At 35.7% G+C, this 27,773-nt stretch overlaps 7 protein-coding genes across 8 annotated transcripts in view; 6 read left to right on the top strand and 1 right to left on the bottom strand.

Moving 5' to 3' along the window:
* Positions 1-1,643, top strand: part of LOC123016237 (E3 ubiquitin-protein ligase LRSAM1-like) — a 6,193-nt gene extending 4,550 nt beyond the window's left edge. Inside the window, exons 7-12 of the mRNA XM_044416505.1 lie at positions 182-425; positions 480-723; positions 775-938; positions 983-1,101; positions 1,146-1,369; positions 1,417-1,643. Coding sequence (XP_044272440.1) covers positions 182-425; positions 480-723; positions 775-938; positions 983-1,101; positions 1,146-1,369; positions 1,417-1,536 — 1,115 coding nt within the window. The 3' untranslated portion in view covers positions 1,537-1,643. The remainder of the gene's footprint in view (positions 1-181; positions 426-479; positions 724-774; positions 939-982; positions 1,102-1,145; positions 1,370-1,416) is intronic.
* LOC123016285 (DNA polymerase epsilon subunit 3) lies at positions 1,642-2,179 on the bottom strand. The gene is made up of 2 exons (XM_044416592.1): positions 1,833-2,179; positions 1,642-1,780 (listed from the first exon to the last, which is right to left on the bottom strand). The coding sequence occupies exons 1-2, from the start codon at positions 2,101-2,103 to the stop codon at positions 1,668-1,670; spliced, it is 384 nt and encodes a 127-aa protein (XP_044272527.1). The 5' UTR covers positions 2,104-2,179; the 3' UTR covers positions 1,642-1,667.
* Positions 2,180-2,308: 129 nt separating this feature from the next.
* On the top strand, positions 2,309-13,536 carry LOC123007037 (centrosome-associated protein 350-like). Its single transcript, XM_044402054.1, has 8 exons — positions 2,309-2,435; positions 2,543-4,129; positions 4,240-4,695; positions 7,409-7,533; positions 7,584-7,979; positions 10,348-12,608; positions 12,651-12,739; positions 12,789-13,536. Exons 2-8 carry the CDS (start codon positions 2,585-2,587, stop codon positions 13,473-13,475), a joined length of 5,559 nt encoding a protein of 1,852 aa, XP_044257989.1. The 5' UTR covers positions 2,309-2,435; positions 2,543-2,584; the 3' UTR covers positions 13,476-13,536.
* A 53-nt stretch (positions 13,537-13,589) lies between these two features.
* Positions 13,590-15,317, top strand: LOC123007066 (gamma-soluble NSF attachment protein-like). Its single transcript, XM_044402100.1, has 7 exons — positions 13,590-13,693; positions 13,742-13,809; positions 13,860-13,944; positions 14,005-14,230; positions 14,298-14,368; positions 14,415-14,820; positions 14,866-15,317. Exons 1-7 carry the CDS (start codon positions 13,635-13,637, stop codon positions 14,935-14,937), a joined length of 987 nt encoding a protein of 328 aa, XP_044258035.1. The 5' UTR covers positions 13,590-13,634; the 3' UTR covers positions 14,938-15,317.
* Positions 15,318-15,715: 398 nt separating this feature from the next.
* LOC123007052 (ADP-ribosylation factor GTPase-activating protein 1) lies at positions 15,716-17,898 on the top strand. Of its 2 annotated transcripts, none has more exons than XM_044402088.1 (7): positions 15,716-15,917; positions 15,977-16,500; positions 16,545-16,659; positions 16,709-16,798; positions 16,902-16,961; positions 17,042-17,235; positions 17,285-17,898. In XM_044402088.1, the coding sequence occupies exons 1-7, from the start codon at positions 15,858-15,860 to the stop codon at positions 17,517-17,519; spliced, it is 1,278 nt and encodes a 425-aa protein (XP_044258023.1). In that variant the 5' UTR covers positions 15,716-15,857; the 3' UTR covers positions 17,520-17,898. The 2 variants fall into 2 exon arrangements, with proteins under 2 accessions (XP_044258023.1, XP_044258015.1); XM_044402080.1 differs by having other exon boundaries at positions 16,709-16,831.
* Positions 17,899-18,073: 175 nt separating this feature from the next.
* LOC123007045 (ER membrane protein complex subunit 1) lies at positions 18,074-20,990 on the top strand. Its single transcript, XM_044402067.1, has one exon. It carries the CDS (start codon positions 18,187-18,189, stop codon positions 20,743-20,745), a length of 2,559 nt encoding a protein of 852 aa, XP_044258002.1. The 5' UTR covers positions 18,074-18,186; the 3' UTR covers positions 20,746-20,990.
* Positions 20,991-22,604: 1,614 nt separating this feature from the next.
* The window catches only part of LOC123006355 (F-actin-monooxygenase Mical), a 53,114-nt gene continuing 47,945 nt past the window's right edge, over positions 22,605-27,773 (top strand). The window contains exons 1-2 of the mRNA XM_044400782.1: positions 22,605-22,798; positions 22,949-23,078. The gene's annotated coding sequence lies outside the window, so the exon portion shown is untranslated. The remainder of the gene's footprint in view (positions 22,799-22,948; positions 23,079-27,773) is intronic.

Here is a 27,773-nt window from a genome sequence, read left to right as displayed (position 1 = left end):
GATCTTTTTCACTGAGAAAATTTCAAAAATCACCAAAAAATTTAGGAAATTTTTTTTGTTTCCTTAATATTTTGGAGTAGCGTAGAAGGGAGGAAAGGAAGAAACATTTAAAATTGTTGGCTGACTTTGATGAAATATTTATTACATCGCATATTTTTGTAAATAAAAACTCGATTTTCAGCTGAGCAAAATTCAGATCGGGCCATTCAGCAGCTCTTCGAACTGAACAACGAACCTCTTGCGCAGCTTTTGCAACAAGAAAAAGAAGAAGAAGAGCGACTTTTAGCCGCTGCTGATAAATACAACAACGCTTTGCGAAAAAACGACATTTTGACCGATATGCAAGTTTTACTCGAACAGGAATTGACGAAATTCCAACAGTTCCATCAGAATCGGATGGAAGTTTCTCGGGGAATTTTAGAACAGTTAGTTTTACCGGATTTGATTTTTTTTTTCATTTTATACCAATGTTTATTTAGGGAAACCGACTACGACTGTCGCATCGCCGAAATTCTCCAAAGTCAGGACTTGCACAAAGCCGAGCTTTTGGTGAAACTGCAAGAAGACAGCGAGTTGCAGAAAGCAGCCGTCGGGACGCTTTTGCAGAGGGGCGACGCCCGATGTTGGGGGCTGTTGCAACAAGTGAGATTGGTGGAGTCGCAATTGGCAGCATTGACACACATCGAGTTGGATAAGAAGAAACTTGAAATGGAGGAAAATCTCGTGCGTGTTGTCCAACTCCAAATTACAATTTTTAATTATTTTTAATCGTAGAATGATTTATCGGAGAAAAGAATTCAGCTGAGTTGCTTATTAATGGATTTGTTGGACCAGCAGAAAGAACGCAGGGATCAATTATTGTCGACTTTACAAAATTTGGAAGAATTTAACAACTCCGACGATTTTTGGCTCAAACAGTATCAGAATTTGCTGGAAAAGTATGTTATTTCCTCGTTGATTTTCGACTAATTGTGGGTTTCAGACTTCCAGAGGGCTTGTCAGAGGCCCAAAAAAACATCGATCCGCTCTTAGCCCAAGCACTTTTATTAAACGGAGTCATAAGTTGTTTGCCCTTTTTGGCCAACTTGATGCAGTGCCAATGTAAGTTTCAAGTTTAGATTCCCCAAATAATTAATATGTTGCAGATAACGTAGAGAAAATAACAGAAAGTGAGCTCAAAGAAGCCGGAATTGTGAATAAATCGGACCGAATACACATTTTAGACGCATTCCAAATGTACAGAAAGGAGCGAATACCAACTGTTGTGACACCCACAGCCCCAGTGATGCCAATTGAAGAGGCCAGTGCACCGCCCCTTGAAACCATTGCGAATTTGGGGCCGGAATGCGTCATTTGCATGGACTCAACTGTATGTTTTCGTATAGTATGTGTAAAATTGTGAATGTTTTTTTTTAGTGTGAAGTGATTTTTGTGCCATGTGGACACTTTTGTTGCTGTTCTCAATGTCCCACGGCCTTGGCGGATTGTCCAATGTGCAGGACGTCAATTGAACGCAAAATTAGAGTAATTTCATAGTTCAACTGCCATCGATTATTTTGCACGATTCTGTGGCCTTAATCTAGTCATAACTTCTAGTTGTTGAATTTTTCTCATAAATCAGGCTTTTAAAAATAAAATCAATTACAAAAAACTTGTTTTTATTAAATCTACGATTCACCAGTTTCTTCCTCTTCCACAGCCTCGTCGTCGTTCTCCTCCGTCATTTCAACATCCCCTCCTTTCTTCGCCTTACTCTTCTTCTGTTTTGCTTCTTTAAAGTCTAAAAAACACGATTTGAGCACTCAAACTTGGACATAACCTCAAAAACCAACCTCTAAGCATCACACTCAAAGGCTCCACAAATTCATCAAATTCGAGTTCCTCTAATGCCGTGAGGATATCCTGCCCCAAAAGGGTCTTCCTGTTAACTTTCTGGGCCTCTTTAGTGGCTTGAGACGTTACATAAAGGACAAAAATTGAAGCGGCCCTTGAAAGGGCCGATCGAGCGTCTTTACCCACACTGACATGTTCAGGCAGTGCGTCTTTTATGATTTTTTGCACTGTCATGTTTGGCAAATTCAAATCTTCGAGTTTTTCGGCCATTCTTGAATAAATTTAACCAAAAATTCCCAAAACAACTTTTCCCACCAAAAACATGTTTTGGTGTTTGAGGACGCGCATGCGCAGTGTCACTGTCAAACGTCAATTTTGAAAAATCAATTAAAAAATAAATAATTTTTGATTACTCTAAGCCAGAAGACAAAAAAATCGTGTTTTAAATTTAACCAAAATAAAAAAAAACGCAAAATAAGTAATAAGTTATTTTTTTTATAGTTTTTGTGGTTGACCTTGAACGTAACCAGTTAAACGTAACCACCTTTGAATTAGTGAGGTTATGTTTTAACGGTTGACATTTTTAAAATATGTAAAAAAAGGTGAGTGGATTTTACATGTTATTGCGTAAAATTAAATGAAATGTTAATTGTTTTGTTAATAATTCGTGGGTTTGGTAATTTTAATTTAATTAAAATTAATTTTCCAGTTGCAATTCGTGAAAACAGTTTCACCTGAAACGGGCTCAGAAATGTCCATAAATCCCACTAACAAGCACAACCAAGTCGAAAACGTCAGTACACGTGTGAAAAACACCAAAAAGGAAATCGAGCAGCTCAAAACCGAATTAGAGAAACTCATAAGTCTTGGTACACAGCCCCCTGAGCCCCCCATAAAGAAACTTCCAAGTTTTGAAACCCAACCCGTCCGGGAGCCCGAGAAAAACTCCAAAAAACCTGCACCCGAAACTGCGAAGAAGAGCCCCCTTAAAAAAGCCCGTAGTTATGACGTTAATGAGGCTCGAAATTACATTAAAAAACAGAGAGAAAAACGAGCCGAGCAGTTGCGTGCCCAAATCAATGTCACTGATAACAAAGTCGATTTAAAAAAACAGAAATTGAAGGAATTGCATCAGAAAACCATAGAATTAGTGACAAAAAACGTTCAATTGAAACGCGAGCGCTCAAAATCGAGGGAAAAAACCCCCCCTGTAAGAATCGACCGAGCGAGGGCGAAGCCCCAACGCAATGAAAGAGTCTCGAGACCCAAGACGCGTACCGAGGCCCCCAAAACCGAGTCCGAACAAAATGCAAGAGTTTCTAGGTCCGAGTCACAACAAAATGAAAAAGTCTCCAGGTCCGAGGCCCCCAAAACCGTGTCCGAAAAGCCACAAAAGGTGGCAGAACACTCGATAATGACCGACGCGTGTGTCAAAGACACTAAGGAGACTCAAACGAGTCGTGATAAGGGGGCGCAGTGGATGGAGCCCCCTGTTGTGCCATACCCGTACAATTTCATTAACACAGTCAAGCGAAAGTTGCAGTTTGCTGTAAATTCACCGAGGAATTACATTGATGTGGGGGTGCAAAACTCCGGGACTCCGGAGTGCGGCCAAACCAAATCCAGGGAGGAAATTAAGGAGATGTTGATCAAAAGTGCCAACAGCGAGTTGAGGTCCTTCGCGTCGCATAAATGTCTCGATTTGAAAGCTGTTGAAAATTTAGAATTGAGACAAGTGTCGAAAAATCTCTTCATTGATAGCGAATCGGACACTTCGAAAAATATTCCGGACATTTCCAGCGAAAGTGTGACTTCGGTCGATAAACCAAAATTGGATTTTGATAAACTGAAAAATTACAAATTGCAAAATGAGAGTTACAGCTCGGATTTCCACAAAGAAAGCGTTTCAGAAATTATAAATACGGAGAGTTTCAAGAAAAATCGTGATTCACAATCTCGAAAAGTAATGAAAACTTTATCAGATTCGGATTCCATTCAAGAGTCTCTGACTTTAAAAGAGCCAAATGTTTCACTCTCGATTCGCAATTTAAACTCAATTAATGGGAAAACGAACACAATTACTATCAAGTCTCTTAGTGAAAACTACTCCTCAGATTCGAGTTTCTCACAAGAAAAACCATCGTTCAAATCACTCTTGACTGGAAGTGAAAATTCGAAAAATCAGTCAGAAACGCTCTCAAAAAATACTGACGAAAATAGCGATTTGGAAAAACCGCAAAATGACGTTAAAAATCACCTGAAAAATATCACACTTAGGCCATCGAGTTCTAGTGTGGTGAGCATCAAAGTAGCCCATAACTTTGAAATTAAGTTGGCAACACTAATTGTTAAATCTACTTAATTTCAGGTTACTTTGATCAGACATTACTTGTTTTTTTTTTTCAGAACAACGTGAATGAGATCCACCTGAAATTCGAAGCCGAAGTGCGCCTCCTGAACGACTTCAACGAGTCTTTCAGGCAGTTCATGGCCGTGGAAAAGGCCTTCGAGAGTATAAAAACAAAGAACGAAACGAATACAGCCGTGCGAAAAATTCTTCAAAATGTGGACACCCAGACGTCGTTTATTGCGAAAACTTCGACAGAAAAGTCACCGAGAAGTAGTGTCAATACGATTAATTTTTCACGAGGATCTGAAATCATCGAGGAGTTGAACGATTCGATCATGAATGCGAGTAAATCGATGCAGAATAGTTCGTTTTCGACCGCCACCGAGTGGAATTTGAGTAATTTGAACGAATCGAGTGTTTCGATAGCAGAGGAGGAGCAATCGAAATTTTCCATTTCAAATATCGAGAATTACAATGCGAATAATTGTGCGAGTTTGTTATCGCTGAATATCGTAAGTATGAATACATACTAGGAATTGTAAAAATTAAAAATTTCACAATTTAATTACAAACTAAAATAATAAAACGATTTTAGACAATGGAGTAAAACTCTATTGCAAAAACTTACTTTTACCTAAAATAAAAAAAATTAACATTTAATAGTCGAACAATTTTTAAAAATTCAATTCAAACCATGTTTTTTTTTAATTGTTCCATTGATGGACCACTCTGTATAGTTGAACATAAATTTGTTTTTCTATTTCGGTTAAAAATTACATAAATACATATTATACATAAATACTTGTAAAGATATTTTAATAGATTTTAAAATAAAATTTTAACCCATATTTTCATTAAAAAAATTACATGCTGCTTCTCTTTAAATTGACCTGTTTGAGAGTTTTTTTAATACATCGAGTCAAAATGTCAAAAACTTAGGTGGCTTGTTTTCAGTGAGCCACTCTGTATTTGGGGTGATTAAAATACATTATTTTAAATTCAAATAAATCAAAAAGTTTTTTTTTTATCAAGTAGACTTATTAGTTAAGGACGTATGTCGTTTGGCAGTTCTTATGTTGGCTAGATGTCAAAAAAATATTTTTCAAAAATTACAGTATTGACCTATGAAACTTCTCAAAATATCCTAAAATGAAATATTGTTGGTGTTTATTCATACAAATGGTTCACTACAATTTCCTGTCATAAATTACATAAAAATTCTTTTGACATTTGTTATTTAACATTTTATGTTTTGCGAAAATACGTTCTAAATTTCTAGGCTTGCTTGAAAGAAAGACTTTGATCGCACTGTATTAAAAAAAATAATAGTCGTGTGGAAAAATTAACCGTTTTTGATGTAAACAGGGTGTATCATTAAAGTTTAGTGTAAAATTTTCTTATTTTGTTTTGTTTAGGAAAATTGAAAAACATTAAATATTTAAAAAACTACAGTTTAAAGAACCAATGGAATAAAAAGTCAGGTGTTACTTTAAAGAAAAATGTTACGACAGTTTAATTACTTCAATGAAATAAAATAAAAATTAGTAATAAGGAAAAAAAGTTGGTTACGGTGCTTGAATAATAAAACAGTATACAGGATGCGCCAGAAGTCGCGCCCCAGAGAAAAATTCCATGTAAAGTAAGATAGTTCTAAATTTTGCATAATTATGCAAAATTTCACAAAATTTTTTTGACCATTTTTCAGCAAAAAATTTTTTAAAATAAAGGAATTTTTGGTAGGATGCTTGAAATCAGTAAGAATAATGCGATTTGAAATGATAAATGTGACTTTTTACACACTTTTAGGCAAAATTTTGCAAAACAAGAAAGTTTTTAGAGAAAAAAAATTTCTAGAGAATTATTTATGCCTAAATTTGTTAAAAACGTAAATTTTTCCTCAAATAGTAGGTAAATCTTTTATTAGAAAGTATCAGAAATAATCATTTTTGACCAAAATAGCCAATTTTTGATTTGTTTAAGAAATTTACTGGTTTGTTATTTGAATAAAACATAATAAAAAATTAATTTCTTACACAATACAACAAAAATAACACCATTTTCCACCCAAATATGTAACTTTTGGCCACTTTGTGCAAGATTTTTTTTTAATAAATAAGTTTTTAGCTAAGATGTTTGAAAAAGCAAGAATAATGTGATTTGAAATAAATACAGGCTGCGCCAGAACTCGCGCCCCAGAGAAAAATGCCATGTAAGGTAAGATACCAGTAACATGGAAAAAATATTTAAAAATTCTATCTATAAAAATATCGATGTAGTGGGAGTTTAAATTTAGCACTATTTATTTCTGATGGAAAAATAATTTTCAAAGTTTTTTTGCTACAGCCTATTATTAGAAGAGGAAATAAGGAAGCTGTGTCCTAAATTGTATTTAACTCTGTCATTTGTGACTTTTATTGACAATATTTTTGTACCTTTACTAAATAATTATTAAAAAAAAACATTAAGTCACGGTTAATTCATAGTGGCCACTTCCCTGTGTACATTTGTAAAAATTGTGTTGTGTAAATCCGCCTTTAAACATTTAATTGTTTTTTTAGAGACATATCTGTCAAAAATGACAATTGTAAAAAAGTCGGCTTAGAATACTTCACTTATCAAATCTACACCACTCCTGTTATAACTGTTGACAACTTAGTTATTTCTACTACCAACATAGACACAACCCACACACTAGAGGTGGTGGGCTAAGGGCTGCCAACTTTGCAATAAATAGGGGCTGTTAACTTTGCAATAAATTAAATGGCCACTATGAATTGACCGCGACTTTATACAAGATCATCAATATCATTTAATGGTCATAAAAAATGTCAAATGTCATTTTTTTTAACAGATACAATTTTTTAACCATTTTTTTCATGTTTCTGTTATCTTATCCTCCGACGTTGCGTACAGGGTGGTCAAGTTTCAGTATATTTTTTCACATAATCAGTGATTTTCTTTTACAGAGTTTTTATTTTTCGTATCAAGGCCTCTCAGACTAAACATTTTTTAGTTTTTTTTTCTTATTTCTAAATTGTTTGAGAATTAGTTTCATTTTTCTAAAAAACGCCATTCATACGATACGTAATTAAACACTCGTACCATACCTAAGTAAACATAAAACCCGACTAGAGATAAGAATCTCCGTTATTACACTTATCAGTCGCCAGTCGGAATGTTATTGAAATAACAAAATAACACCGATTGAACAACACTTATTTGCAGTTCGACCAACTGATCAAAGACGAAGACACCCGAATCCAGCAATTAAAGGCCATAATCAAAATCCGGGAACAAGCCCTCCTCGACCGGACCAAAGGCGAGCTCGTATGGCTCGAAATCCAGAAAAAGTAAGTCTTTGATCTCTGTTTTTCCAATAATTACAAGCAAATTTCCAAAGACAATTAATCGAAACTGGGAAAATCGAAGAAGCCTCCCTTCTCAAGAAAAAACAACGCGGAATCCTCCTCAAACATGAGCAGGAACGCAACGAGATCAAAAAACTGAAACAGATGCAAAAAGAGGCGTCGGAGAAGCGGAAAAACACCCTCAAACGGCAGAGGAATTTGATTAAGACGCGGCTCTCCACCGATGATATGCTGGCGCAGATAACGGTGAAGAAGCGCAAAGAGAGGCGAAGCATGGGGCCGTTGAGGGTGGTGCAAAGTCGCAGCGAGTCGGTGCATTCGGAGACGTCGATTTCGGTGAAGAGTACGGATGTGGTGAGTGTCACCTCGAAGTCGTTGCGAGTGTCGGAGGAGTCCGACGTGGAGGTGCCGGTGGCGAACGCCAAAAGGTGAGAGTCAGCGGATTTTTTCCCGATGATTTTTAAGAAATGAAAAATATGCTGTAGTTGCGGTATTTTTTTAAAGTCGAGTCTTTCCTCGAACATTTAGTAGGATTAGCGTTCTTCTTCAAGAACAGAATTCGATTTTTTACTATTTTTGAGGATTTTGCTTATTTTTTAAATGCAAAAACTTATTTTTTTCGCCACATTAGTCAAAAAATCACAATTGACTTTTTCGACAGTCTCAGCATATTTTTTTAGCTAAAAATGCAATTTTCTTCAATTTTTTTTTTAAATGAGCCGAAAATTAGGCCAAAACAGTATTATTTTTGTCTTTTTTAAGTGTTTAACCACATTTTTGAGAAAAAAAAAACGATTTTTCAAATTATTAAGTTAAGTTGTATCGTTTTAACTTGTTTCGCTTGATTTAGTTTGTTTTTGAACTAGAGACGCACAGATTTATTAAAAAATTGTTTTTGTTTTTTCACGAGATTTTTCAAACAGGGAATTCCAATTACCAATGTAGGCTAATAATAGTGGTATTTTTATCTTTTTTTTCGTTTAACAAAAAACAAAAATAGGTTTTTTTGCAAAATCTGTCAGAAAAATTGTTAAATTAAAACACGACTAAAAATCACAGAGATAAAACGGAATTGATGTTATTTTGTTTATTTTACTCAGATTTAGCGAAATTTTGGCATCAGTAAGCCGAAAATCATCAAAATTTGGTTGAAAATGTTGTTACTATTACTTTTTTTAAATTTTTGACCACGTTTTTGAACTAAAATTTTAGGTTTTTTTTAGAGTGTATTAAGTTAATTGCTCTGTTTTGATCTGGAAGAAGCTTTTTTAACAAAAATTACATTCAATTCATCCTGTATAGGGTAATTCAAAAAAAGAAAAAAGTTTGAAGATTTTTTTCCAAAAAAAAACTCGACGGTTATATGTACAGGTGGATCAATAATATTTAGTTTGTCTTGTAAACTTAATTTTTTTGACACATTGGTCAAAAAATCACTAAATTGACTTTTTCGAGAGTGTCAGCATATTTTTCAGCTAAAAACGCACTTTTTTGTACAAATTTCTTAAAAATGAGCCGAAAATTAGGCCAAAATAGTGTTATTTTTATATTTTTTTGAGTGTTTAAGCACGTTTTTGAAGAAAAAACCGATTTTTTTTAAGTTATTATGTTAAAAAAACTCACAAATTTGTTAAAAAAGTATTTTTGTTCTTTACGAGATTTCTCAGGCAGGGACGAAAAATCGCTAAATAGGCTGTTATTTTTGGTCTTTTTACGTGTTTTAATACATCTTTTAGCTATTATTTCGCAAAATTTCGTTAAAAACAAGCTCAAAAATTACCAATGTAGGCTAATAATAGTGGTATTTTTATCTTTTTTAGTGTTTAACCAAGTTTTTGAGAAAAGAATAGTTTTTTTTGAAAATTTTTGCAAAATCTGGCAGAAAAATTGTTAAATTAGATTGAGATTCTGTCAAAACACGACTAAAAATCACAGAGATAAAATGGAATTGATGTTATTTTGTTTATTTTACTCGATCTAGCGAAATTTTGTCTTCAATAAGTCGAAAAACATCAAAATTTTGTCGAAAATGTTACTTATTACTTTTTTTCAAACTTTCTAGCACGTTTTTAAACTAAAATTTTGAAGTATAATTAAGTTAATTGCTTTGTTTTGGTCTGAAGAGGCTTTATTCACAATCACTATAGTAATATGCTGATTCCTAACCGGGAAATTTGTCCTCACATCCCGTAGTTCGAGAAGTAATTAAATTTTATCAAATTCCTTGGAAATTGACGTTATTTTGGCCTGTTTCGATCATTTAGGCATTGTTTTAATAGAGAAATTTACTTGTTTTGTCAAAATAAACTTAAAAATCGCAAAATGAAATTGAAATTAAAGATATCTAAAGTGTATTTTTGAGTGTTTCGTACAAAATTTAGCTGGTTTTTGACCAAGAAACTCTTTGATTTCGCCAAATTTTGTCAAAATAAGTCCAAAAATCACAGACTTTTTTATTTTTCGTCAACACTAACTACTATTGGTGAGAAGTAAAAGTTGAGTGTTTACGTTGCGATTTCGTCCATGTTTTTCAGTCCAGAAATAGTTTTCATCAATTCCGGCCGTTGAAGTCTATTATTACGAAAGAAATTAGAAATGATTAAAAACAGGCGAGTTAATATTAGATATCCTGTTGGCTCGTATCCAGCATGGACTTTTCAGTTAGGAAGCTTCCTACAGCGAGGAAATCCACGTTTCAAAATTAGTCAGCAGTAGTCCATTCAGCGGTCGGTTGTAAACACGAGTAAAGTGCGCGTTATATAATTCGTAAAAACTGAGTTTTTCCCCCAATTTCAGGACACTGTTAATGCGAGAGGCGGCATTGCAGAAGCGCCGCAAGGCCGCCGAAGAGTTACTACGATGGCACCGAAAACTCCTCGACGAAGAAAAGAAGATCGCGGAGTTGGAAGCGGCCGCAACTTCCGTTATCAAACTTCCACAAACAACTCCCGATAAACATAAGAAACAATTGAATCAACTATGGAGGAACGACCACTACGTTTGTAAGAGTGCCAGACAGTATTCGAATAAAAACAAAAATCTCAGTGAACTCGAGACTGAGAACAGTGGCGTTAGTGAAAAGTCGGTGAAAAAGTCGATCGATGTGAATTATTCCTCAGTGTTTGAAGCCGAATCCGTCCACGAAATCATCAATTCCCAAGAAGAAAAGACAAAGATATCGTCCATATCAGAACTCATTGATAATTTCACCAAAATCGGTGACGAAATATCCACATTGAGCAAAAAATCTAGTCAGTCAATACCGGAAAATATGACTCCTAATTACACTGCTGAAGGAAAAGACTTTGAAGACCAAGAAATACAAATTGAAGACAAAAACTTTTCGAAAATTGAAGATTTAGAAGACTTGAAGCCTCTATCGTCGACCACGCTTGATTCCACACAGGTTACAACAGAAGAAATTGAAGATTACAATGCATCTAAGACAGAAGTTTCTTCTAGAAATTCAGAATCGGCCAAAATTGTTGAAGAATCGCAGGGTGTTACTACAGAAGAAATTGAAGCATCTCAAACTTCAAAAACAAAGTCAGAGGATGTTGTTACGGAAGCTTCTTCTAGAAATTTATCTTCAATCAAAGAATCGGTAAAAATTGACGAACTTCCGGCTGTTACAACAGACGAAATTGAAGATCCCAATGCATTAGAATCTTCAAAAAAAAAGTCAGAAGGTTCTTCTAGAAATTTAGCATCGGCTAAGATTACAACAGAAGAAATTGAAGCATCTTACTCTTCAAAAACAAAGTCAGACGCTGTTGCTACAGAAGCTTCTTCTAGCAATTTATCTTCAATCAAAGAATCGGTAAAAATTGAAGAACCTCCGGCTGTTACAACAGAAGAAATTGAAGATCTCAATGCATTAGAATCTTCAAAAACAAAGTCAGAAGTTTCTTCTAGAAATTTAGAATCAACCAAACCTGTTGAAAAATCGCAGACTGTTACAACAGAAGGTATTGAAGATTCCGACTCACCTCAATCTTTAAAAACAAAGTCAGAAGTTACTACACAAATTTCATCTAGAAATTTATCTTCAGTACAAGAATTTGCAGCACAGGCTATTACGACTGAAGAAATTGAAGATCCTCATGCATCAGAATCTTCAAAACCAAAATCAGACGTTTCTTGTAGAAAACCCAAAACTGCTGAAGAATCGCAGACTGTTACAACAGATGATATTGAAGACCTCGACGTATCTCAATCTTCAAAAACAAAGTCTGTTGTTACAGAAGGTTTATCTAGAAATTTATCTTCAATAAAAGAATCGGCAAAAATTGAAGAACCAGAGACTGTTACCACCGAAGGAACAGAAAATTCTTCATCTCGATCTTTAAAAACTGAAGCTTCTTCTAGAAATGTAACTTCAGCAAGAGAATCGAATAGAATTGTTGAAGAAGAGCCGCAAGCTGTTACAACAGAAGAACTTGAAGATGAATTTTCAAAAACCAAGTCAGAGGCTACACATGACGTTTCTTCTCAAATAGAGGATTTAGAAGCACACAATTCCGTAAAAGATTTATTGAAGAATAAAACTTCTAAGATTGAAGATCTAGAAACATCAAAAGTTGATGAAGACGAGTTGCAGTTTTCTTCGGAAAAGATTTCTTCCAAAGATCTAGAAACGGAAGTTTCTGCTAAAACTGACAAGTCGGGGACTGTTGAAACAAAAGAATCTCTTAGAGAAGATAAGGAAGATAGCAAAGAAGAAGTGTCGTCTGCTAAAATCGTTGAAGAAATTTCCACACAAATCGAAGATATTTCCTCTGATAGTCAATCTCTCAGTTTGGAGGAAGCTTTAGAGTCTGCTTCAAAAATCGAAGAATCGCTGAGTAGATTAAACGAGAAGCTTGTAAGTGACCAGAATGAAGAAACGGAAGAAACAACACCACAGAAGAAAAATCAAAATCAGATAGATGTCAAGAAACGAGTTTTCGAAATTTTAGCAGATGCTAGTCCCACTCGAGGGGATAAAAGTCCGCGATTGCAAGACCTCTACGTCACTGCTTATGATGTGGGGGCTTCAAATTCACCGGAATTTTCGGGTAAGTAGTTTCGAAAGTGTGAAAACAAATTGTTGTGTTTAGAATCTTTAGAAGGCCGTCAATTACCAACTGATATTTTCGGAAGCGAAGCTGAAGAGTTATGGAGGAAGCAATTGGCTATCGAACAGGAGGTAAAAAAAATCGATTTTTGTGCAGTTTTTTAATATTTTTTATTTGTAGATCAAGCAATTGGAGTTGCAACAGAAGGAACAACTCCCTTATGTTTTCATGCGTGAAATTCCCAACAAACCGCCCCCTCCTTATACTCCCCCTTCTTCCATTTCTTCTTTTCCCCCGTCGGTAATACCAACTGAAGTGAAGCAAATCAGCGAAATTGCGTCTTATAGCTCGAAAGTTCTCTACAAGGCCTACCAAAACAACACTCTCGAGAAAGTGAAATTCTCTGAAAATGGTTTTAAATTGTTTTCGAAAGTTGAAGTATCGAAAATATGTGCCGAATTTTTGTTCAATATTTGTAAAAACGTAGCGAGGGATCATTACAAACAATTCGAAGTCGTGGAAGAACCGTCTTGGTTAATTCTTGCCAAAAAACCGCAATTGACCAAGAGTAAATCTCCTGATTCATGCGCTTTAGAAAAAATTTTCAACCACAAACTGAAAGAATTGTTCGGTTTTAAAAAAGTTCAAGTCGCGGAAAGTGCTATTATTAAGTGGGGGCGCAAGAAGAGGGACCACGTGGACGAAGTCCTGGTGTTGGAATCTCAAGAAGAAGAATCTCAATGGACCAATTTCGACAAGGATGAATTAATCGTCAAGAATCAAGTTACCGTCGATATTATGAAGATGCTGCTCCAGGAAACCGCCGATGTTTTTGTCAAGATTTTGTCCAAATCGAGTCTGAAGTGATTTTGTACTGCATGTGTATAGATATTGTTTTTCTAAGTCTGAATAAAGTATTTTTTCTTAATATGGCGCCAAAATTCAAACGGTTGTCAAAAGCGGTGCGCGCATCGCTCACCCTGCCCACTGTCAAAAATCATCTGTTTCACTTGTCAGACATCTGCGATGTCGGCGAATAAAAAGAATGAGGAAGGCTTGGAGCACATCCGAAACGCCGAAAAACAGTAAGGGGCCCCATTTTTATCACTCTCCTCAATTACCTTTTTTTCCAGTCTTAAAACATCGCTGTTAAAGTGGCGACCTGACTACGAGTCCGCCGCCGATGATTACAACAAAGCAGGTATTGAAAAATTCTTTTTTGAGTGAGTTTTACTCAGTTTTGCCTTTCAGCGACGTGTTTTCGTAACGCAAAGAACTTTGTTCAATGCAAGGAGTGTTTGTTAAAATCCGTCGACTGTCATAAACAAAACAGAGCGTATCCTTTTTTCGTCCCAAATTTTGTTGTATTAGTGAGACTTCCTTAATGCGAAATTAGGTTGTTTTCGGCCGCCAAAGCTTTAGATCAGGCGGTTTTGGTGTGTAAGGAACTCGGGGATTTACAGGATGTTGCGTCTTTGGCAGAAAGGGCTGCCAACATGTTTCAAAGTCACGGCAGTGGGGACACAGCAGCCGCCTCTCTTGATAAAGCAGCGAAGATTTTGGAGGCACAACACCCTGAACAAGCCCTCAGACTCTTCCAACATGCCTCAGAAATCGCAATGGTAATTTTATAACAAAATGTCATTTCAGTATTACAGGAATCTGTAAATCATGAATGATTTGTTTTAGATTCAGGACAACTCGAGACAGGCCGCCGAGTACGTCAGCAAAGTAGCCCGTCTCCACGTCAAATTGCAACAGTAAGAAATTAAAAAAAAAATCATTGAACCATTGAGTTATTTTTAGGTATGACCTCGCCGCGGACGCCATCCGCCGCGAGTTGGGGCTCCACCAGCAAAACGAGGCCTATCAAGCCACTGGCCGGCTGGCCGTAGCCCTCGTCCTGGTCCAGTTAGCCCGAGGGGACGTCGTAGCCGCCGAAAAAGCCTTCAAAGAATGGGGCAACTACTGCGAAGCCCCTGAAGTTCAAACTCTCGAGATGCTCCTCCAAGCCTACGACGAGGAGGACCCCGAAGCGGCTAAAAGGGCTCTCAACAGCTCCTTTATCAAACACATGGACGTGGAATACGCGATTTTGGCGAGGGATATGCCCCTACCGGAGGGCATCGCGACGCCCCCCAAAGCCAGCGTGAGGGAGAACGCGGCGCCATCGTATGTCTCGCCCAATTCGCAGACGACGGCCACAATTGAGGTGATTTTTCATTGTGTTTTTTATTGTCTAATAAATTCGTTGTAGGATCGACCTGATGACAGAGGCGAACCGAAAGAGGGCGCTAGTGATGATGAGTTGGAAGGGGGATTGTGCTAAGCTCTGATCTGATTTTTTTGGTTTACTCGTAGTTGGAGTTTTGTTATTAACATTCCATCAAGGTTTTTACAGCTTTTATTGCTACCGAAACACAAATTTGATGCGATTTCGCATTGACTGACATGAAGTTAAACTAACTCTTGTTTTTTTCAGAAGAGTTTTTCAATCTAGTCTTTAAAAAAGTCAATTTGTTTCGTTTGAAATCAAATTCTTTGTTTTGTGTGGAGTGTATGTTAACATTTAACAGTATGCTCGTCACAAAGTTGACTTTCTTCTTGCTTGTAGATCGTAGGTTTGAGTTACGACACAATTTGAAGTAATAAATGTACTTACTGTAACATTCCTGTACCTATTTGTTGTAAATACACGCAAAAATAATTCCCTTGCGTTTTTTTGCTGTAAGATTAAAAAATATTACGTATTTAAAAAATATAAAACGAAATTGTTTCTACATAAAAAATGTTTCGTTTTAACTTACTGAATCTTTCTTGGATTTTTATTTAAAAATTTTTTTCCAAAATTTGAAAAATGTTTGCCAACACTGCGCCTGCGCCTGTCAAAAAATAAACTGACGACTAGCCAAGGAGCATAAGGCCGAAAATTTTAAAAAAGCTACGTTTTAAACAATATTTTTTAATCTAGGTTAATTTGTGCATTATAAATAGCTTAATAATTAATCAAACTCTTGCAAAAAAAATAAAAACAGTAATATAGTGGTTTCGATCGTACCGACACACGGTTGCCGGCATGTTCCTTCTCGCGCACACTCCGGCGCTGTGCAATCCCACACGTCAACACAATTTTTTGACATTTCTCTTATTTAAACGAAATTTAATTTCTTTTGTATTAAACATGTTCCCGTGTTGACTCTCTTCCACTCCACTGTTTTTTACCTCTCTGAATTCGCCAGTTTTGCCAAAATGGCGAGTCCTCGAACCCGTCGTGTTTTGCAGGAACTGAAGCCCCACAACGAGAACGACGTAAGTAAATTGGGGTCATTTCCGCCTTGTGCCATCATTCCTCTTTGTTACCTTTCCAGAAATGCTTCGAGTGCGGCACACACAACCCCCAGTGGGTCTCCGTCACTTACGGCATATGGATCTGCCTGGAATGCTCCGGCAAGCACCGGGGGCTCGGGGTGCACCTGTCTTTCGTCCGCTCGGTCACAATGGACAAGTGGAAAGACATAGAACTGGAGAAAATGAAGGTTGGGGGCAACCGAAACGCCCGAGTTTTCTTCGAAGCTCAACCCGATTGGGACGATCATATGACCATCCAGCAGAAGTATAACACGAAAGCTGCCGCCCTCTACCGAGACAAGATCTCGACGCTGTCTCAGGGGAAGTCCTGGGACGAGAAATCGTCCCAAGCTCAGAATTACACAGGGAGTTTGATTAGCAACTCTAATAGTTATAATAGTAGTAGCAATTCGTACTCAAACGCGTCCACTTATCAAAACGAGTCGTATCAAGGGGGCTATCAGAATTACAACTCGCCGGAGTTTAAAGACCAGAAGGACGCGTTCTTTGCGAAAAAACAAGCTGAAAATGCCAATAGGAGAGGGTAAATCGGTTATTTTTAGCTTCTTGAATTAAAGTTTTGTCTAGGGATTTGCCCCCGAGTCAGGGGGGGAAGTACAGCGGGTTTGGGTACACGATGGAGCCGCCCCCTCGGAGCCAGTCACAGGAATTTGTCGATACGGCCATGTCGTCTCTAGCTAGTGTATTTTTTTATCAAGTTGGTTACTCAATAGTAATTTTTTTATTTACAGGGTTGGTCATTTTTATCTTCTTCGGCGAGCAAGTTGGCAAGCAAAGCGACCGAAAATGCCGTCAAATATGGCGGAATTGCCACACAGAAGGTAGTTGATATTAGCTCACATGTAGGGGAAAAGGTTTGTTTTAGTTTCTTTTTTATTTTAATTTCCTTTATTTTCCTTTTATTGATTTTTATGTTTACGTCAGGTAAAAGAGGGTTCTTTATTAGAAGATGTAGGAACACAAATATCTAGCCTCTCAAATAAGGTAATAAATTAAAAAAAGGCAAAAAAATTATTTTTATTTTCTTTTTATTGTCATTTTTCTTAAATAATTCTTGGTGATAGATGGGCGAACTTGGTCGGAAAGGTTGGCGCGAGGTGTCTGGCAGTGGTAGCGCCGGCGACTACCATTCTGGGGGCTATGGTCAAGTGGGTGGTGAAAATTACCATTCGCCTGGAGAGAAGTCTTCATTGGTGAGCAGCGGGAATGGTTATGTCCGCGATGAAGACTGGAGTTGTAGCAGTCAACAGGGTTCAAAGTATTGATTTAATTTTGTTTAGTTTGGTTTTAATTTGGGGATTTTGAAGGGCGTCTAGTCCGAAATCGCCGGGTCAGAACTGGGATGGCAGTTGGGGTGGTTACCAGAGCGATCATCAGGGCTACCAATCGGATTCTAGGGACCTTTCCGGAAGTAATCCCACGTCACCGACCGGTTCAACGACCCAGAAATCTATTAAAAAGGAGAGGAAAACAAAAGAGAAGAGATCAAATTGGGATGATAAGTGGGGGGATGACGAGTTGTGGGAAAGTCTCAACAAGTAAATATGTGACCAATTTAGACCAATTATTCAGCATCGTGGGTGTTCATGACGTTTCAATTTTTTTATTAGGCAATTTGTCACTTTAGCTCAATGTTTACGATTTATTTACAAACTTAACACTTTATTTTTATCATTAAATGTTGTCAAAGGTTTATATAACTGTTGCTTATACCAAAAGCGAGATTATTTGTTTTTAAACGGAGATTAAACAATTACCAACTTGGTCACAAACGCTACGATGAAAAAAATGCATTTATTGTCCAGTTGTTGTTACTGTAAATATTCTTTGTAGCTTATAGACTACTATCTACTGAAAAAAATTATGTACATTACGATTAATTCGAAATTACAAGACAAATAAACATTATTTTACTCACCCATTTTGCATTTTCCTGTAATTACAGTTACCTGTATTGCCGTCACAGACTAGTCAATCATTCTATCAATAAGACTATTAATAAAAGGTGTGGGCTTCAAATCCAACCATAAACAAATCAAAAATAAAGTCTACATTTTTTTAGTGTATTCGAAAAACTACAAAAGTCAAAAAAATAGTAGCGACACTATCGCTGTGGCACTTTTGGAAACTAAGCATTTTATGACTTGTCAAATCAAAACTATCAAAAAAGTGCGGTTATGTTATAGAGGTTATGTCCGATGTATGAAAAATGGCTAATTTTGGACAAATAATAACAATATGTGTGACAATTTTCTCAGTAAACGCCATTTACGAAGACCAAGTAGGAAAATTCGACTGGAAACGCTCGTTTATCGGTAAAGTGAAACACGCTCAATTCGACAACAACCGCTTGATTGTGACCACACACGAGAACATCGTCGCCAGTTTGAGTCCTAAAACCGGCGAAATTTTATGGCGCCAACTCATGGAGCACCCACAGGAGCACCAGCCGCAGTTTTTGCACGTGGACAGGGACGTGGTGACTGTCTCGGGGGCCAAAACCCGGTTCTATGTACGTGGGTGGGATGCCCCTTCTGGAAGCCTTCTCTGGGAGTGGCCTCTGGTGCTCGATCGGAGCGGTGACTCGTTCTGGATGCTCAAAGGCGACGTTTTGGTTCACATTGCACCAGTTCCAGGCTCACATATGGAAATCACACATTTTAGTCTCAAAACGGGGGAAATCCGCAAGAAAACTCGGAAAATCCCCGAAACTTGGGTCTCAGAGAAATGTACAACGGCCAACCCTTACTTCGTTTGCCTCTCTAATGGACAATTATTCTGGTTTGATGTTGTTAATGAGGATTCCAAGAGCAACAGTCACTCGATTCAAAGCTTGTCTGACTGCAATTTACTCGAATTTGATAGCCCCAAACCTTCTGTCTTGCTCGTGAGACACAATAAGGCGAAAATCGTGGAAATTGGGGGCTCAGTTTTACCACATGACTTGTCACCAAATGCTGTCTCAATCGGAAATTCTGTATTTCAACTCGAGGCCAATTTGGATAACATGGAGAAGTTGATAAGAGTGAAATCGTTTAATTTGTTGACTGGTCAGAGTGAAATTTCGGTCGATATTGACTATCCTTTGGGTCTCGGGGGGCCTTATATAGTTTCCGGGCAGTGTCGAGGCCCCTCCTGCGAGCTCCTCCTCTCCAGCACTGACCACGCCCTCACTCTAGTCCGCCTCCCTGAAGGCAAAGTCTCCTGGACCCGCGAAGAGGCCTTAAGTAACATCGTTTCAGTCGAATTCTTCGAATTACCTGTTTCAGATCTTGAAGTTAGTATCGAAAACGAGTTTACAGAATCCTCCAATGACATCATGACAATGTTCACCCGTCGCATTTCCACCCAAACCAAACAATTCTACAATTTGGTGAGCGGTCAATTCGGTTCGATTCGGGACGACTTCGGGTTACACCGGATCATTGTCGTAGCAACAAGTGTTGGAAAATTATTCGGAATTGACACTTTACATAACGGTTCAATTGTTTGGACTTATCGTTTACCCAATGTCAAGGCTTTTAATGACGTCACAATGATGCTATTGGTGCAGAGGACAGCGCGACACGCCCCATTACCCGCCCAGTGTGTTTTATTGGCCGAGGATGCAACAACAGGAGGGGGGATTTTGTTCGCCTTTGATCCGATTAGTGGAGCGTCACGTGGCTTGCAACGATTGGGTTATAGAGTCAAACAGGCGTTTTTGTTGCCCAATGAGGATGAGAATCATCTCAAACCGGTGGTGGTGATTGGTGCGGATGACTCCGTCCATGTTTACCCGGAAAGTGACCGGAAAATCGTCCGGAGGAACTCCTACGTGTATACTATAGGGAAGAGTTTGGTTCAGGGTTATAGACTTGACCCAGATTTTGGGTTAAAACCTGTGTGGAACCTAAATTTAGGACTCTCAGAATTGGTGGGTGTTAGTACACGTCCTATGGCCGAGCGAGTCCATTCGCAGGGTCGTGTCCTCCATGATCGATCAGTCCATTACAAGTATGTTAATCCGAATTTGATTGCGTTGGCAACACTGAGCGATGATCCGGTGCATAAAAGTGTCCTCAGTGTGTTTCTAGTTGACGGAGTGACCGGTTTTGTGGTCTATTCGACGTCACATAAGAAGGCCAAAGGTCCGGTACATTTAGTACACTCGGAGAATTGGCTCGTTTATACTTTCTTCAACGAGAGGTTCCGAAGAACCGAAATCGTTTCGGCGGAAATGTACGAAGGCTCCAGTCAGAGTAATAGTACAGTGTTTAGTTCTTTCGGTATAAGTCAGTTGCCACAGGTCAAAACCGAGTCATATATCCTACCAGCCAATCCCGTGTCGATGTCAGTGACCTTGACTGAAAGAGGGATCACGAATAAGTTTTTGTTAGTTGGGATGAGTTCCGGGAGTGTGGTGGAAATCCCTTGGATGTTGCTTCAGCCACGATTCGCCGACATGCCTTGTGGTCCAGAAGAGAGTTGTTTCCCCTACTTACCGGAAATCTCCTTACCCCCCGAAGCCACAATCAACTACAACCAAACTTTAGCAAGAATTCGCAAGATCGAAGTAGCCCCTGCCAAGTTAGAGAGTACAAGTCATGTGTTAGTCCACGGGTTGGACATGTTTTATACTCGAGTGGCGCCATCTAAGACTTTCGATTTGTTGAAAGAAGACTTTGATCACCGGTTGATCGTTTTGGTTTTGGCAGGACTGGTTATAGCCTCATATGTGACCAAGTATTTGGCGGCCAAAAAGGCGCTAAGACAGGCTTGGAAATAATGCTTAGGGTTGATAGGCAATAAATTACGTTTTAGTCAATGGGTTTTCTCTGTCGTTTCTATGCACCTTTGTTGTTCTGTTTGTTGTACAATCAAGTCAGTTGTTTTGTTGTTTGATACTGTGTATTTATACAGCGTTTTGTAAAATAATGGCGTTCGCTACGGACGTAACGTAATTTGTAAAGGTAGAGTTGTTGGGTCGTGTATAAAGTGTAAACAAAAGACCAAATAAAATGTTTAAAAGGCTTTTTTGATCTTTTTTTTTTGTTTTTTGACATTACATTTAAAAAAATTTACTGTGAGTCGTACAGTTGGGGACAAAATACTTTGGTCGTCAATGTCACTTGAGTGACATTAAATTGTAAAGCATGCTTTAGGACTGTTAACCTTATTTTTAGCTACTGTCAATCATAGTTGACAAGTTGTACATATTTTTGATAGAAAGATATAATAGCTGTCATTAGTTTGAAATTGTCATTCATTTTTACATTAAAGTGTTAGAAAAGTGACGACCAAAGTATTTTGTCTCCAACTGTACATTTCAGCAATCTTATTTTTGTTAATTCATTGAGTGGCATTTTTTGTTAAAATTACAAAAAACAAAAACAATATTTTAGTGCAAAGCGACACACAGAACTAGAAAAATTATAAAATTATGACCAAAAAATTCAGTGTAAAATATTATTGTAATTTTTTTAATTTGGCAGAAACTATCTACTCAGTTTTTATGTCAATGGGCTTGAATTTTCGCCACCAGAGGTTGCCCAAATAATGACCCTAGGACTTTACAAATACCGTGCGATCAAAAAGAAAATAAATTAGAGTAGGCGGTGATTAAAGTCCTTCAGATGGCAATCCTGATTTTTGACATCAAATGTCAGCGGAAACTTTGACAAGTTTGCGTTTTATTCCTTTTGAGTGAATTAATGTTCACTTTAGAGCAGAAAATTTTTATTGCTGTACAAGAGGAAAACAGTGGATGGTCATTTTCACTTTCAGTTCGTGTGAAAAATTTCCAGCCCAGATTCCCAGCTAATGTGTTGCCAACTGTAGAATTTAATCGACGCCTACTCTAGTTTATTTTTTATTTGATCGCACGGTGCTATTGTCAATTCTCCGGATAAGTGATGCCAACCTTTTTGATTTGTCGGGAGGTCTATCGATTTTTAGTAAGATTTTCTGATATCTTAAAATCTCCAGAAATTGCGGGAATATTGCTTATTGCATTTTCTATACTGTGCATCACGATGTTGGTGTACGGTTGCGGAATTAAAATTTCGGGCAGTACTTTTTTGTCACTTTAAGAAGTTCACTATAAACTACCTTTTACTGTCATCATGACTGACATTTGAAAATTAGTTTTTTTGTTTTGAAAATTGTTAATGAAACAATTTTTGTCTGTCTTAGGAAATTTATTAAAAGTACTAAGTGTAATTGAATCATCGCTTTGATCTACTGCCTACCCGTTATTATGCCACAAATCACTATTTTTTAAAATAAATAAGTCAAAATTGTATAAACATGACAAGAGTCAAAAATGAGGTTATTGATGTAAAGCAAAGAACTAGAATATCTATCCTTGTTCTTTGATGTAAAGGTTGTTTTAGAGTTTACATTATGAAAATGACAATACTGCGAGAAATTTCTATTCCGCAACTGTACATTTATTTTTCAAACTGCTTTCACCGGTAATGCAGAATTTGTATCAGTTATTATTTATTAATTACTCATTTTTTTTTTAATAAAAATTGATTTTTGTTATAATTTTGAAATTTTCCACTGTTTAGTGATTTTAGATCAACAAATCTCCTAAAAGCTTTCCGATTTTGTCTACATTCAGTTGGCAACACTGCTCGAAATAGTCCAAATGTCAGTTTGCGAGTTTGACGTTTGTAGAGTGTTTTTTCGCACAAGAAATTTCATAAATAAACCAACATAATGTAAAGAAATATCAAAATTATAATTTGGACGTAAAGCCCGTCGATTTTTTAGACTCTAGTGAAGTTCACTCCTCGTGCGTGACCTCAGCCCGAATCCGATCGATTCATTTGAAGGTTAGTTTTTGATTTTTATGTAAGTAAAACCCACCCCTGAAACCCCAATGGGCAAATAACCCCGTTGTGTGGCGCTAAATCCCCGAAAATTCCCCCGGAGTCCCGACGAATTGGAAAGTTTCGCATCGCGAGCAAATATCTTTATTTCAGTCGTTTGTGGGAATCCGTCGAGTGTGGACGCCGTGCGTGAGTGCGTGAAAATTATTTTTTTGTTGCATGTGCGTGATGAATCAGTGATTGGAGGATCATCGATCTTGGATCTAGCTTGCCTGGACCGGAAGTGAGTGTCTTTTGTTTTTATCCTTGCTGCTTGTCCTTGCAATGCGCATTGTTTTCTGGGCGTAATTGCAGCGGTATTATTTATCATAAATTTCCCACGTTTCCTTGTAATAATGTTATTAATGCCAATGAAATGTGACTTTGTAAAAGAATGCGAATCGAAGACCTGCCAACAAAAGGGTTTTTTCTAGTAGGAGCGTCATTTTTTTTAAGTCATAATGGATTCGGGCAAATGAACGTTGATTCCATGATTAATCATTCCATTTACTTATTATTTCATTTTGCCTAATTATTTTTTATAAAAAATTGCGTTTTGGGCAACATTTCAACATTTGTTTAGCGTCTTTTTGTGATAAAATAAAAACAAAAAAACTGTTGTGTTCTAATTTTTTATACAGTGTTTTTAATAATAAAATGTGGATAAATAGTTACATTTCTACTCATGTACATACTTATTTCTGTAACATACATAGAATGTGTCGTAGAGACAAATTTCAAATAAGGTAAGATACCAAGAACATGAAAAAAATGTTTAAAAAAATCTATCTGTCAAAAAATTTTGACATTTATTTTTTGACATTTGACACTGAGACCTGAGTTTTTTTTTAATCGGATATAAGTTTGGAACTACTGGTTCTAGCATCGTATATTTAGCACCATTGCAAAGCACGTTTAATTTGCTACATATGAAAAAGAAATCATGGTTTTCTGACTAATAGTTACCGAAAAAATCATAAATATTGTCAATAATTTGGAAATCGTCGATAATTTGTATACTATTCGGGATTTTCTGTTTTTGACGACGCCAATCGACTTCCTGGAACATCAACCTTTAAATGGTTAAATTAAAAAAAATTGTATAGAACATTGATAGATACTAATGTATTGCATCACCTAAAATTATTTTCAACTATACAGTGTGTCTCAAAAATAAGTTGCAATACAAACTTGTGTTTTTTTAAATGAAACGCCATATGTTTCTTAGCGTTTTTGGATGTAGATTTTTATGACTATGTTTTTGAGCTAAACTTTTATTGGTCGATTTTACTTAGTTTTAAAAATAAGACGTTTTTTTTTACGAGAACATGCACTTTTTCAAAATTTATTACACAAAAACTAGAACAATTTTTTTCTTATTTTTGCAAAGAAGAAAGTACAGAATTTGAAGTTGTAGCAATTTTTTAGTGTTTTGCATTTGTGAAGATTAATAAATTAAGAAGTTTTTTAAAAGTTAAATAACTTAAAAAAATTAAATGGAACACCCTATTTTTTATTTTTGCATCTAATAGATTTTTTTAATCTATCTAAAAAATAAACTTTTAATGTCTAGAATTGATAAATGAAAAGATATTTATCATTCAATATTAATTGTAGCATTCATTATCATTGTTGATATTATGGCAACCATAGTAATTCCGCCACGGATCACTTATCCGTTGATATATCCAGGTATTCTAAAAGTCATTACAAATACTGAAGTTCGAATTATTTTATTGTAAAAATAAAGAATAATAGATTCAGTTTAACACAAATGTGATTATTAAGTGATATTTCTTCCATCTCTTGTGCAACTGTGTAGTTTTTGGCCCCTGAAACAATAGTAATTTTTTTTAATGTTTAACGTTAAATATCTTTTGAGTTATTGATTATAAACACCTAAAAGTAAATAATCTTAGAAATAACCTAAAATAATTTTAGAAAGACAATTTAATAATCTTTTAAATGCAAAAACCATAAATAGGGTGTTCTATTTGAATTTTTTAAATTATTTTTTTTATCTTTACAAATGCAACACACTAAAAAAATATTACAACCTCATAGCTTGCACCTTCTTCTTTGCAGTAGTAAAAAAATATTTCTAGATGTCTTAATTTTTGTGTAATGAATTTTTAAAAAGTTTAAAAATTTTAAAAAGTTAAAAAGTTGTCAAAAAACCGTCATATTTCTAAAATTAAGCAAAATCGATCAATACAAGTTTAGTTTAAGTTTGTCATAAAAATCTACATCCAAAAATGCTAAGAAACCTATGGTGTTTTATTTAAAAAAACACAAGTTTGTATTGTAACATATTTTTGAGACACGCTGTATAGTTGAAAATAATTTTGGGCATGGACTAGATTAGTATCTATCAATGTCCTATTTATTTTATATATTTTATCATTTAAAGGTCACTAATGGACTTTTTCAACTCGCTGGGACACCTGTATGTATAGTTTAAAACATTTCATTGTTGGTTTATATTTTTCCCGAATTTTACATTTTATATAAAACAATATCGATTGTTGATAATTTTGAAATTTTAATTATTTAAGTAATCAATTCTGTTTTATTGATTCTAATCATCAGATTACAAAAATATTTTTAAATATTTTTTTTGTAAATTAGTGACATCCTGCATGACTCATTCTGTATAATTTTCGATTTGTCCAGTCTTTTTATTTAATTAATTTAATTGCGAATTAGTGGCATTTAACTAATTTTCCGACCGTTTATATACATTTACGCAAACTCGGTTAATTTATAAAACACTCAAAATAATTTCATCATTCAATCAATGAGGTAAGTTCTAAAATTGTACAAAGTCCGTCCCGAATTCGCATTAGAATCAATGGAACAGTTTAAAATATTCATCAAATGTAACAAAGTTGAAGTCCTTTTGTACCGTTTGGTAATTTGAGAAGATTTTATGGTCAATATGACCGTTATTTGGTAATTCGAAGTAATGTTTTTCAGAGTTGAGTGCGCATTTAAATTGACTTTATTTTCGAAGTGATTAATGTTTACGACACGTAACTAATAGCCAAAATAGTTGTACTCGAAAATGTGTTGTGGTTTGTAACGAAGTGAAATTATTATTGTTCGCGATATTTGTTTAAAACTGTCAAGTTTGATGATAACAAATCGAAATTTGGAGTAAATATTAACAGTATTTTTGCTTTCTTTGAATTTCTAGAATTGTATTTTTAGAAATAACTAAAAGTAAATTGTCTATTTGAGACGATTTATAACTAAAATATTGAATAATTCTTTGTTTGAGTTATAAATAATTTTTTGCGACTTGGCATTAGTCTAAAAATTACTCACAACTTTTATCACACTGTCACTCATCAACCTTTTTCCAAATTTAAATTTCACCTAAAACAACACCTACTTATTTTTTAATATTTGTGAAAATCACGTGTCATTTTTAAATATTTATAACTCGAAGTGTGGAGAACATTAAACTTGAAACCAGATGTAAAAAAAAAATTCCGGTACAGAACGATTTTATTTCTAGCCTCTGATTGTCATAAAATGTATCAAATTGGGTGAAAAAACTTCCAGATTTAAAATGTAGTTAAGAGAGGAATTCGTTTGGGTCATAAACACCCACATTGAAGTTCGAAATGTATACAGTGAATCGACCGCAAAGTGATTTTGTTTGCATCAAGGTGGCGTTGATGGGGGAGAGATCAAGGGTGGCTGCTGTTGTTTTTTCTCGGCCAACGCGATCCTGATGAGTCATCGGCCCACACTGCGGATGCCGACACGATCGAAACGTCCCGCCGTCGAAACGTCGGATCGCACAATAAACTCTCGCCATTTCCATAGAACACTAGATGTGGATAATGTAAATGTATGTTGGCTCGGCCGCCTATATTTAGAGACCAACTTTGGTGCCAACACTCATTTGTCATTGCAGAGTAAAGAGAGAGAGAGAAAAAAAAAACAGCGAGTGACGTCACAATGCCGTTTTGGTCTTTATCTCGAAGTTTTCTTTGAGTCATCGCCGGAAGAAATAATTCATTCAATTATATTTTAATATTTTTCTTCTTTATTTCTGTAATTATATGTATTGTCATTTTCAAGTAAACGATAGTTAAAAAAAAATTGCATTGCTTCTTTACAAACCAATTTTTTTGAGTTAAATTTCAATAAAAAATACACTCGTTTAGTCATTAAAATGCTCTTTTAATTTTCTGCACTGTTTAGGAAATTAAAAATTTTTTGCTCTATTAATAAGACAGATATTAATTTTGGGAGTCTTAGCCGAGACATCCTGTATAAGCTTTACATATTTGTTTTTTAAACGACATATCAAAAAAGTGACTTTAAAAGAGAATACAATTATTTTTATACTGAAATGTGTTACAAAATTGAAAGAATAGAAAAAATACAAAATAGAAAGAATTTACTGAAATATAAATGAATGAATATAAGAATAATGAATGAATAATAATAAAAGATAAAACTGAATCATAATTTAATCAAAAAATAGCTGAAAAACAAATGACATTAGAGTCCTTAAACCCAATTGGCAATTAGTTCGAAAAAGAGAGGCAATATACAGTGTCAGAACTCGCGCTCCAGACAAAAATTTCAAGAAAAGATACCAGGAACATGGATAAATGTTTAAAAAAAATATCTGTCAAAAAATTTTGACATTTATTTTTTGACATTTGACACTTTTTTATATATTTAATAGTACTGATGATCTTGACCATAAATAATTTTTTTCTTACGAACATATTTTTTTTTCATAACCATTTATTTTTTATAATGAATACAAAAATACGTTGAATAACGATTTATTTTTTATAATGGATACAAAAAAAAAAATACGTTGAATGAAAAAATACAAAACATTCGAGTGTGAATTGTGTGTTAGATTTCTAACACACAGTGCGAAAACAAATTGCACAGGTTTTTGACCTCG

Source organism: Tribolium madens, unplaced genomic scaffold (genome assembly GCF_015345945.1).
Source record: "Tribolium madens isolate multiple individuals breed KSU strain unplaced genomic scaffold, Tmad_KSU_1.1 Scaffold_11;HRSCAF=98;Tcas5.2_LG3b, whole genome shotgun sequence".
In the NCBI taxonomy this organism is placed as follows: domain Eukaryota; kingdom Metazoa; phylum Arthropoda; class Insecta; order Coleoptera; family Tenebrionidae; genus Tribolium; species Tribolium madens.
Note: the sequence above shows the minus strand (reverse complement) of the source record. Positions and strands in the feature narration are given on the sequence as shown.

Excerpts from the sequence above, each read along its gene's own strand:
- LOC123016285 (XM_044416592.1), bottom strand. The coding sequence starts at position 2,103 with ATGGCCGAAAAACTCGAAGATTTGAATTTGCCAAACATGACAGTGCAA. Across the intron at positions 1,781-1,832 it reads TTTGAGTGTGATGCTTAGAG|ACTTTAAAGAAGCAAAACAG; the intron begins GTTGGTTTTTGA and ends CGTGTTTTTTAG.
- LOC123007037 (XM_044402054.1), top strand. The coding sequence starts at position 2,585 with ATGTCCATAAATCCCACTAACAAGCACAACCAAGTCGAAAACGTCAGT. Across the intron at positions 7,534-7,583 it reads TGGCTCGAAATCCAGAAAAA|ACAATTAATCGAAACTGGGA; the intron begins GTAAGTCTTTGA and ends AAATTTCCAAAG. Across the intron at positions 12,609-12,650 it reads AAATTCACCGGAATTTTCGG|AATCTTTAGAAGGCCGTCAA; the intron begins GTAAGTAGTTTC and ends TGTTGTGTTTAG.
- LOC123007066 (XM_044402100.1), top strand. The coding sequence starts at position 13,635 with ATGTCGGCGAATAAAAAGAATGAGGAAGGCTTGGAGCACATCCGAAAC. Across the intron at positions 13,694-13,741 it reads ATCCGAAACGCCGAAAAACA|TCTTAAAACATCGCTGTTAA; the intron begins GTAAGGGGCCCC and ends CTTTTTTTCCAG. Across the intron at positions 13,810-13,859 it reads CGATGATTACAACAAAGCAG|CGACGTGTTTTCGTAACGCA; the intron begins GTATTGAAAAAT and ends TTTGCCTTTCAG.
- LOC123007052 (XM_044402080.1), top strand. The coding sequence starts at position 15,858 with ATGGCGAGTCCTCGAACCCGTCGTGTTTTGCAGGAACTGAAGCCCCAC. Across the intron at positions 15,918-15,976 it reads AGCCCCACAACGAGAACGAC|AAATGCTTCGAGTGCGGCAC; the intron begins GTAAGTAAATTG and ends TTACCTTTCCAG. Across the intron at positions 16,660-16,708 it reads CCATGTCGTCTCTAGCTAGT|GGTTGGTCATTTTTATCTTC; the intron begins GTATTTTTTTAT and ends TTTTATTTACAG.
- LOC123007045 (XM_044402067.1), top strand. The coding sequence starts at position 18,187 with ATGGCTAATTTTGGACAAATAATAACAATATGTGTGACAATTTTCTCA.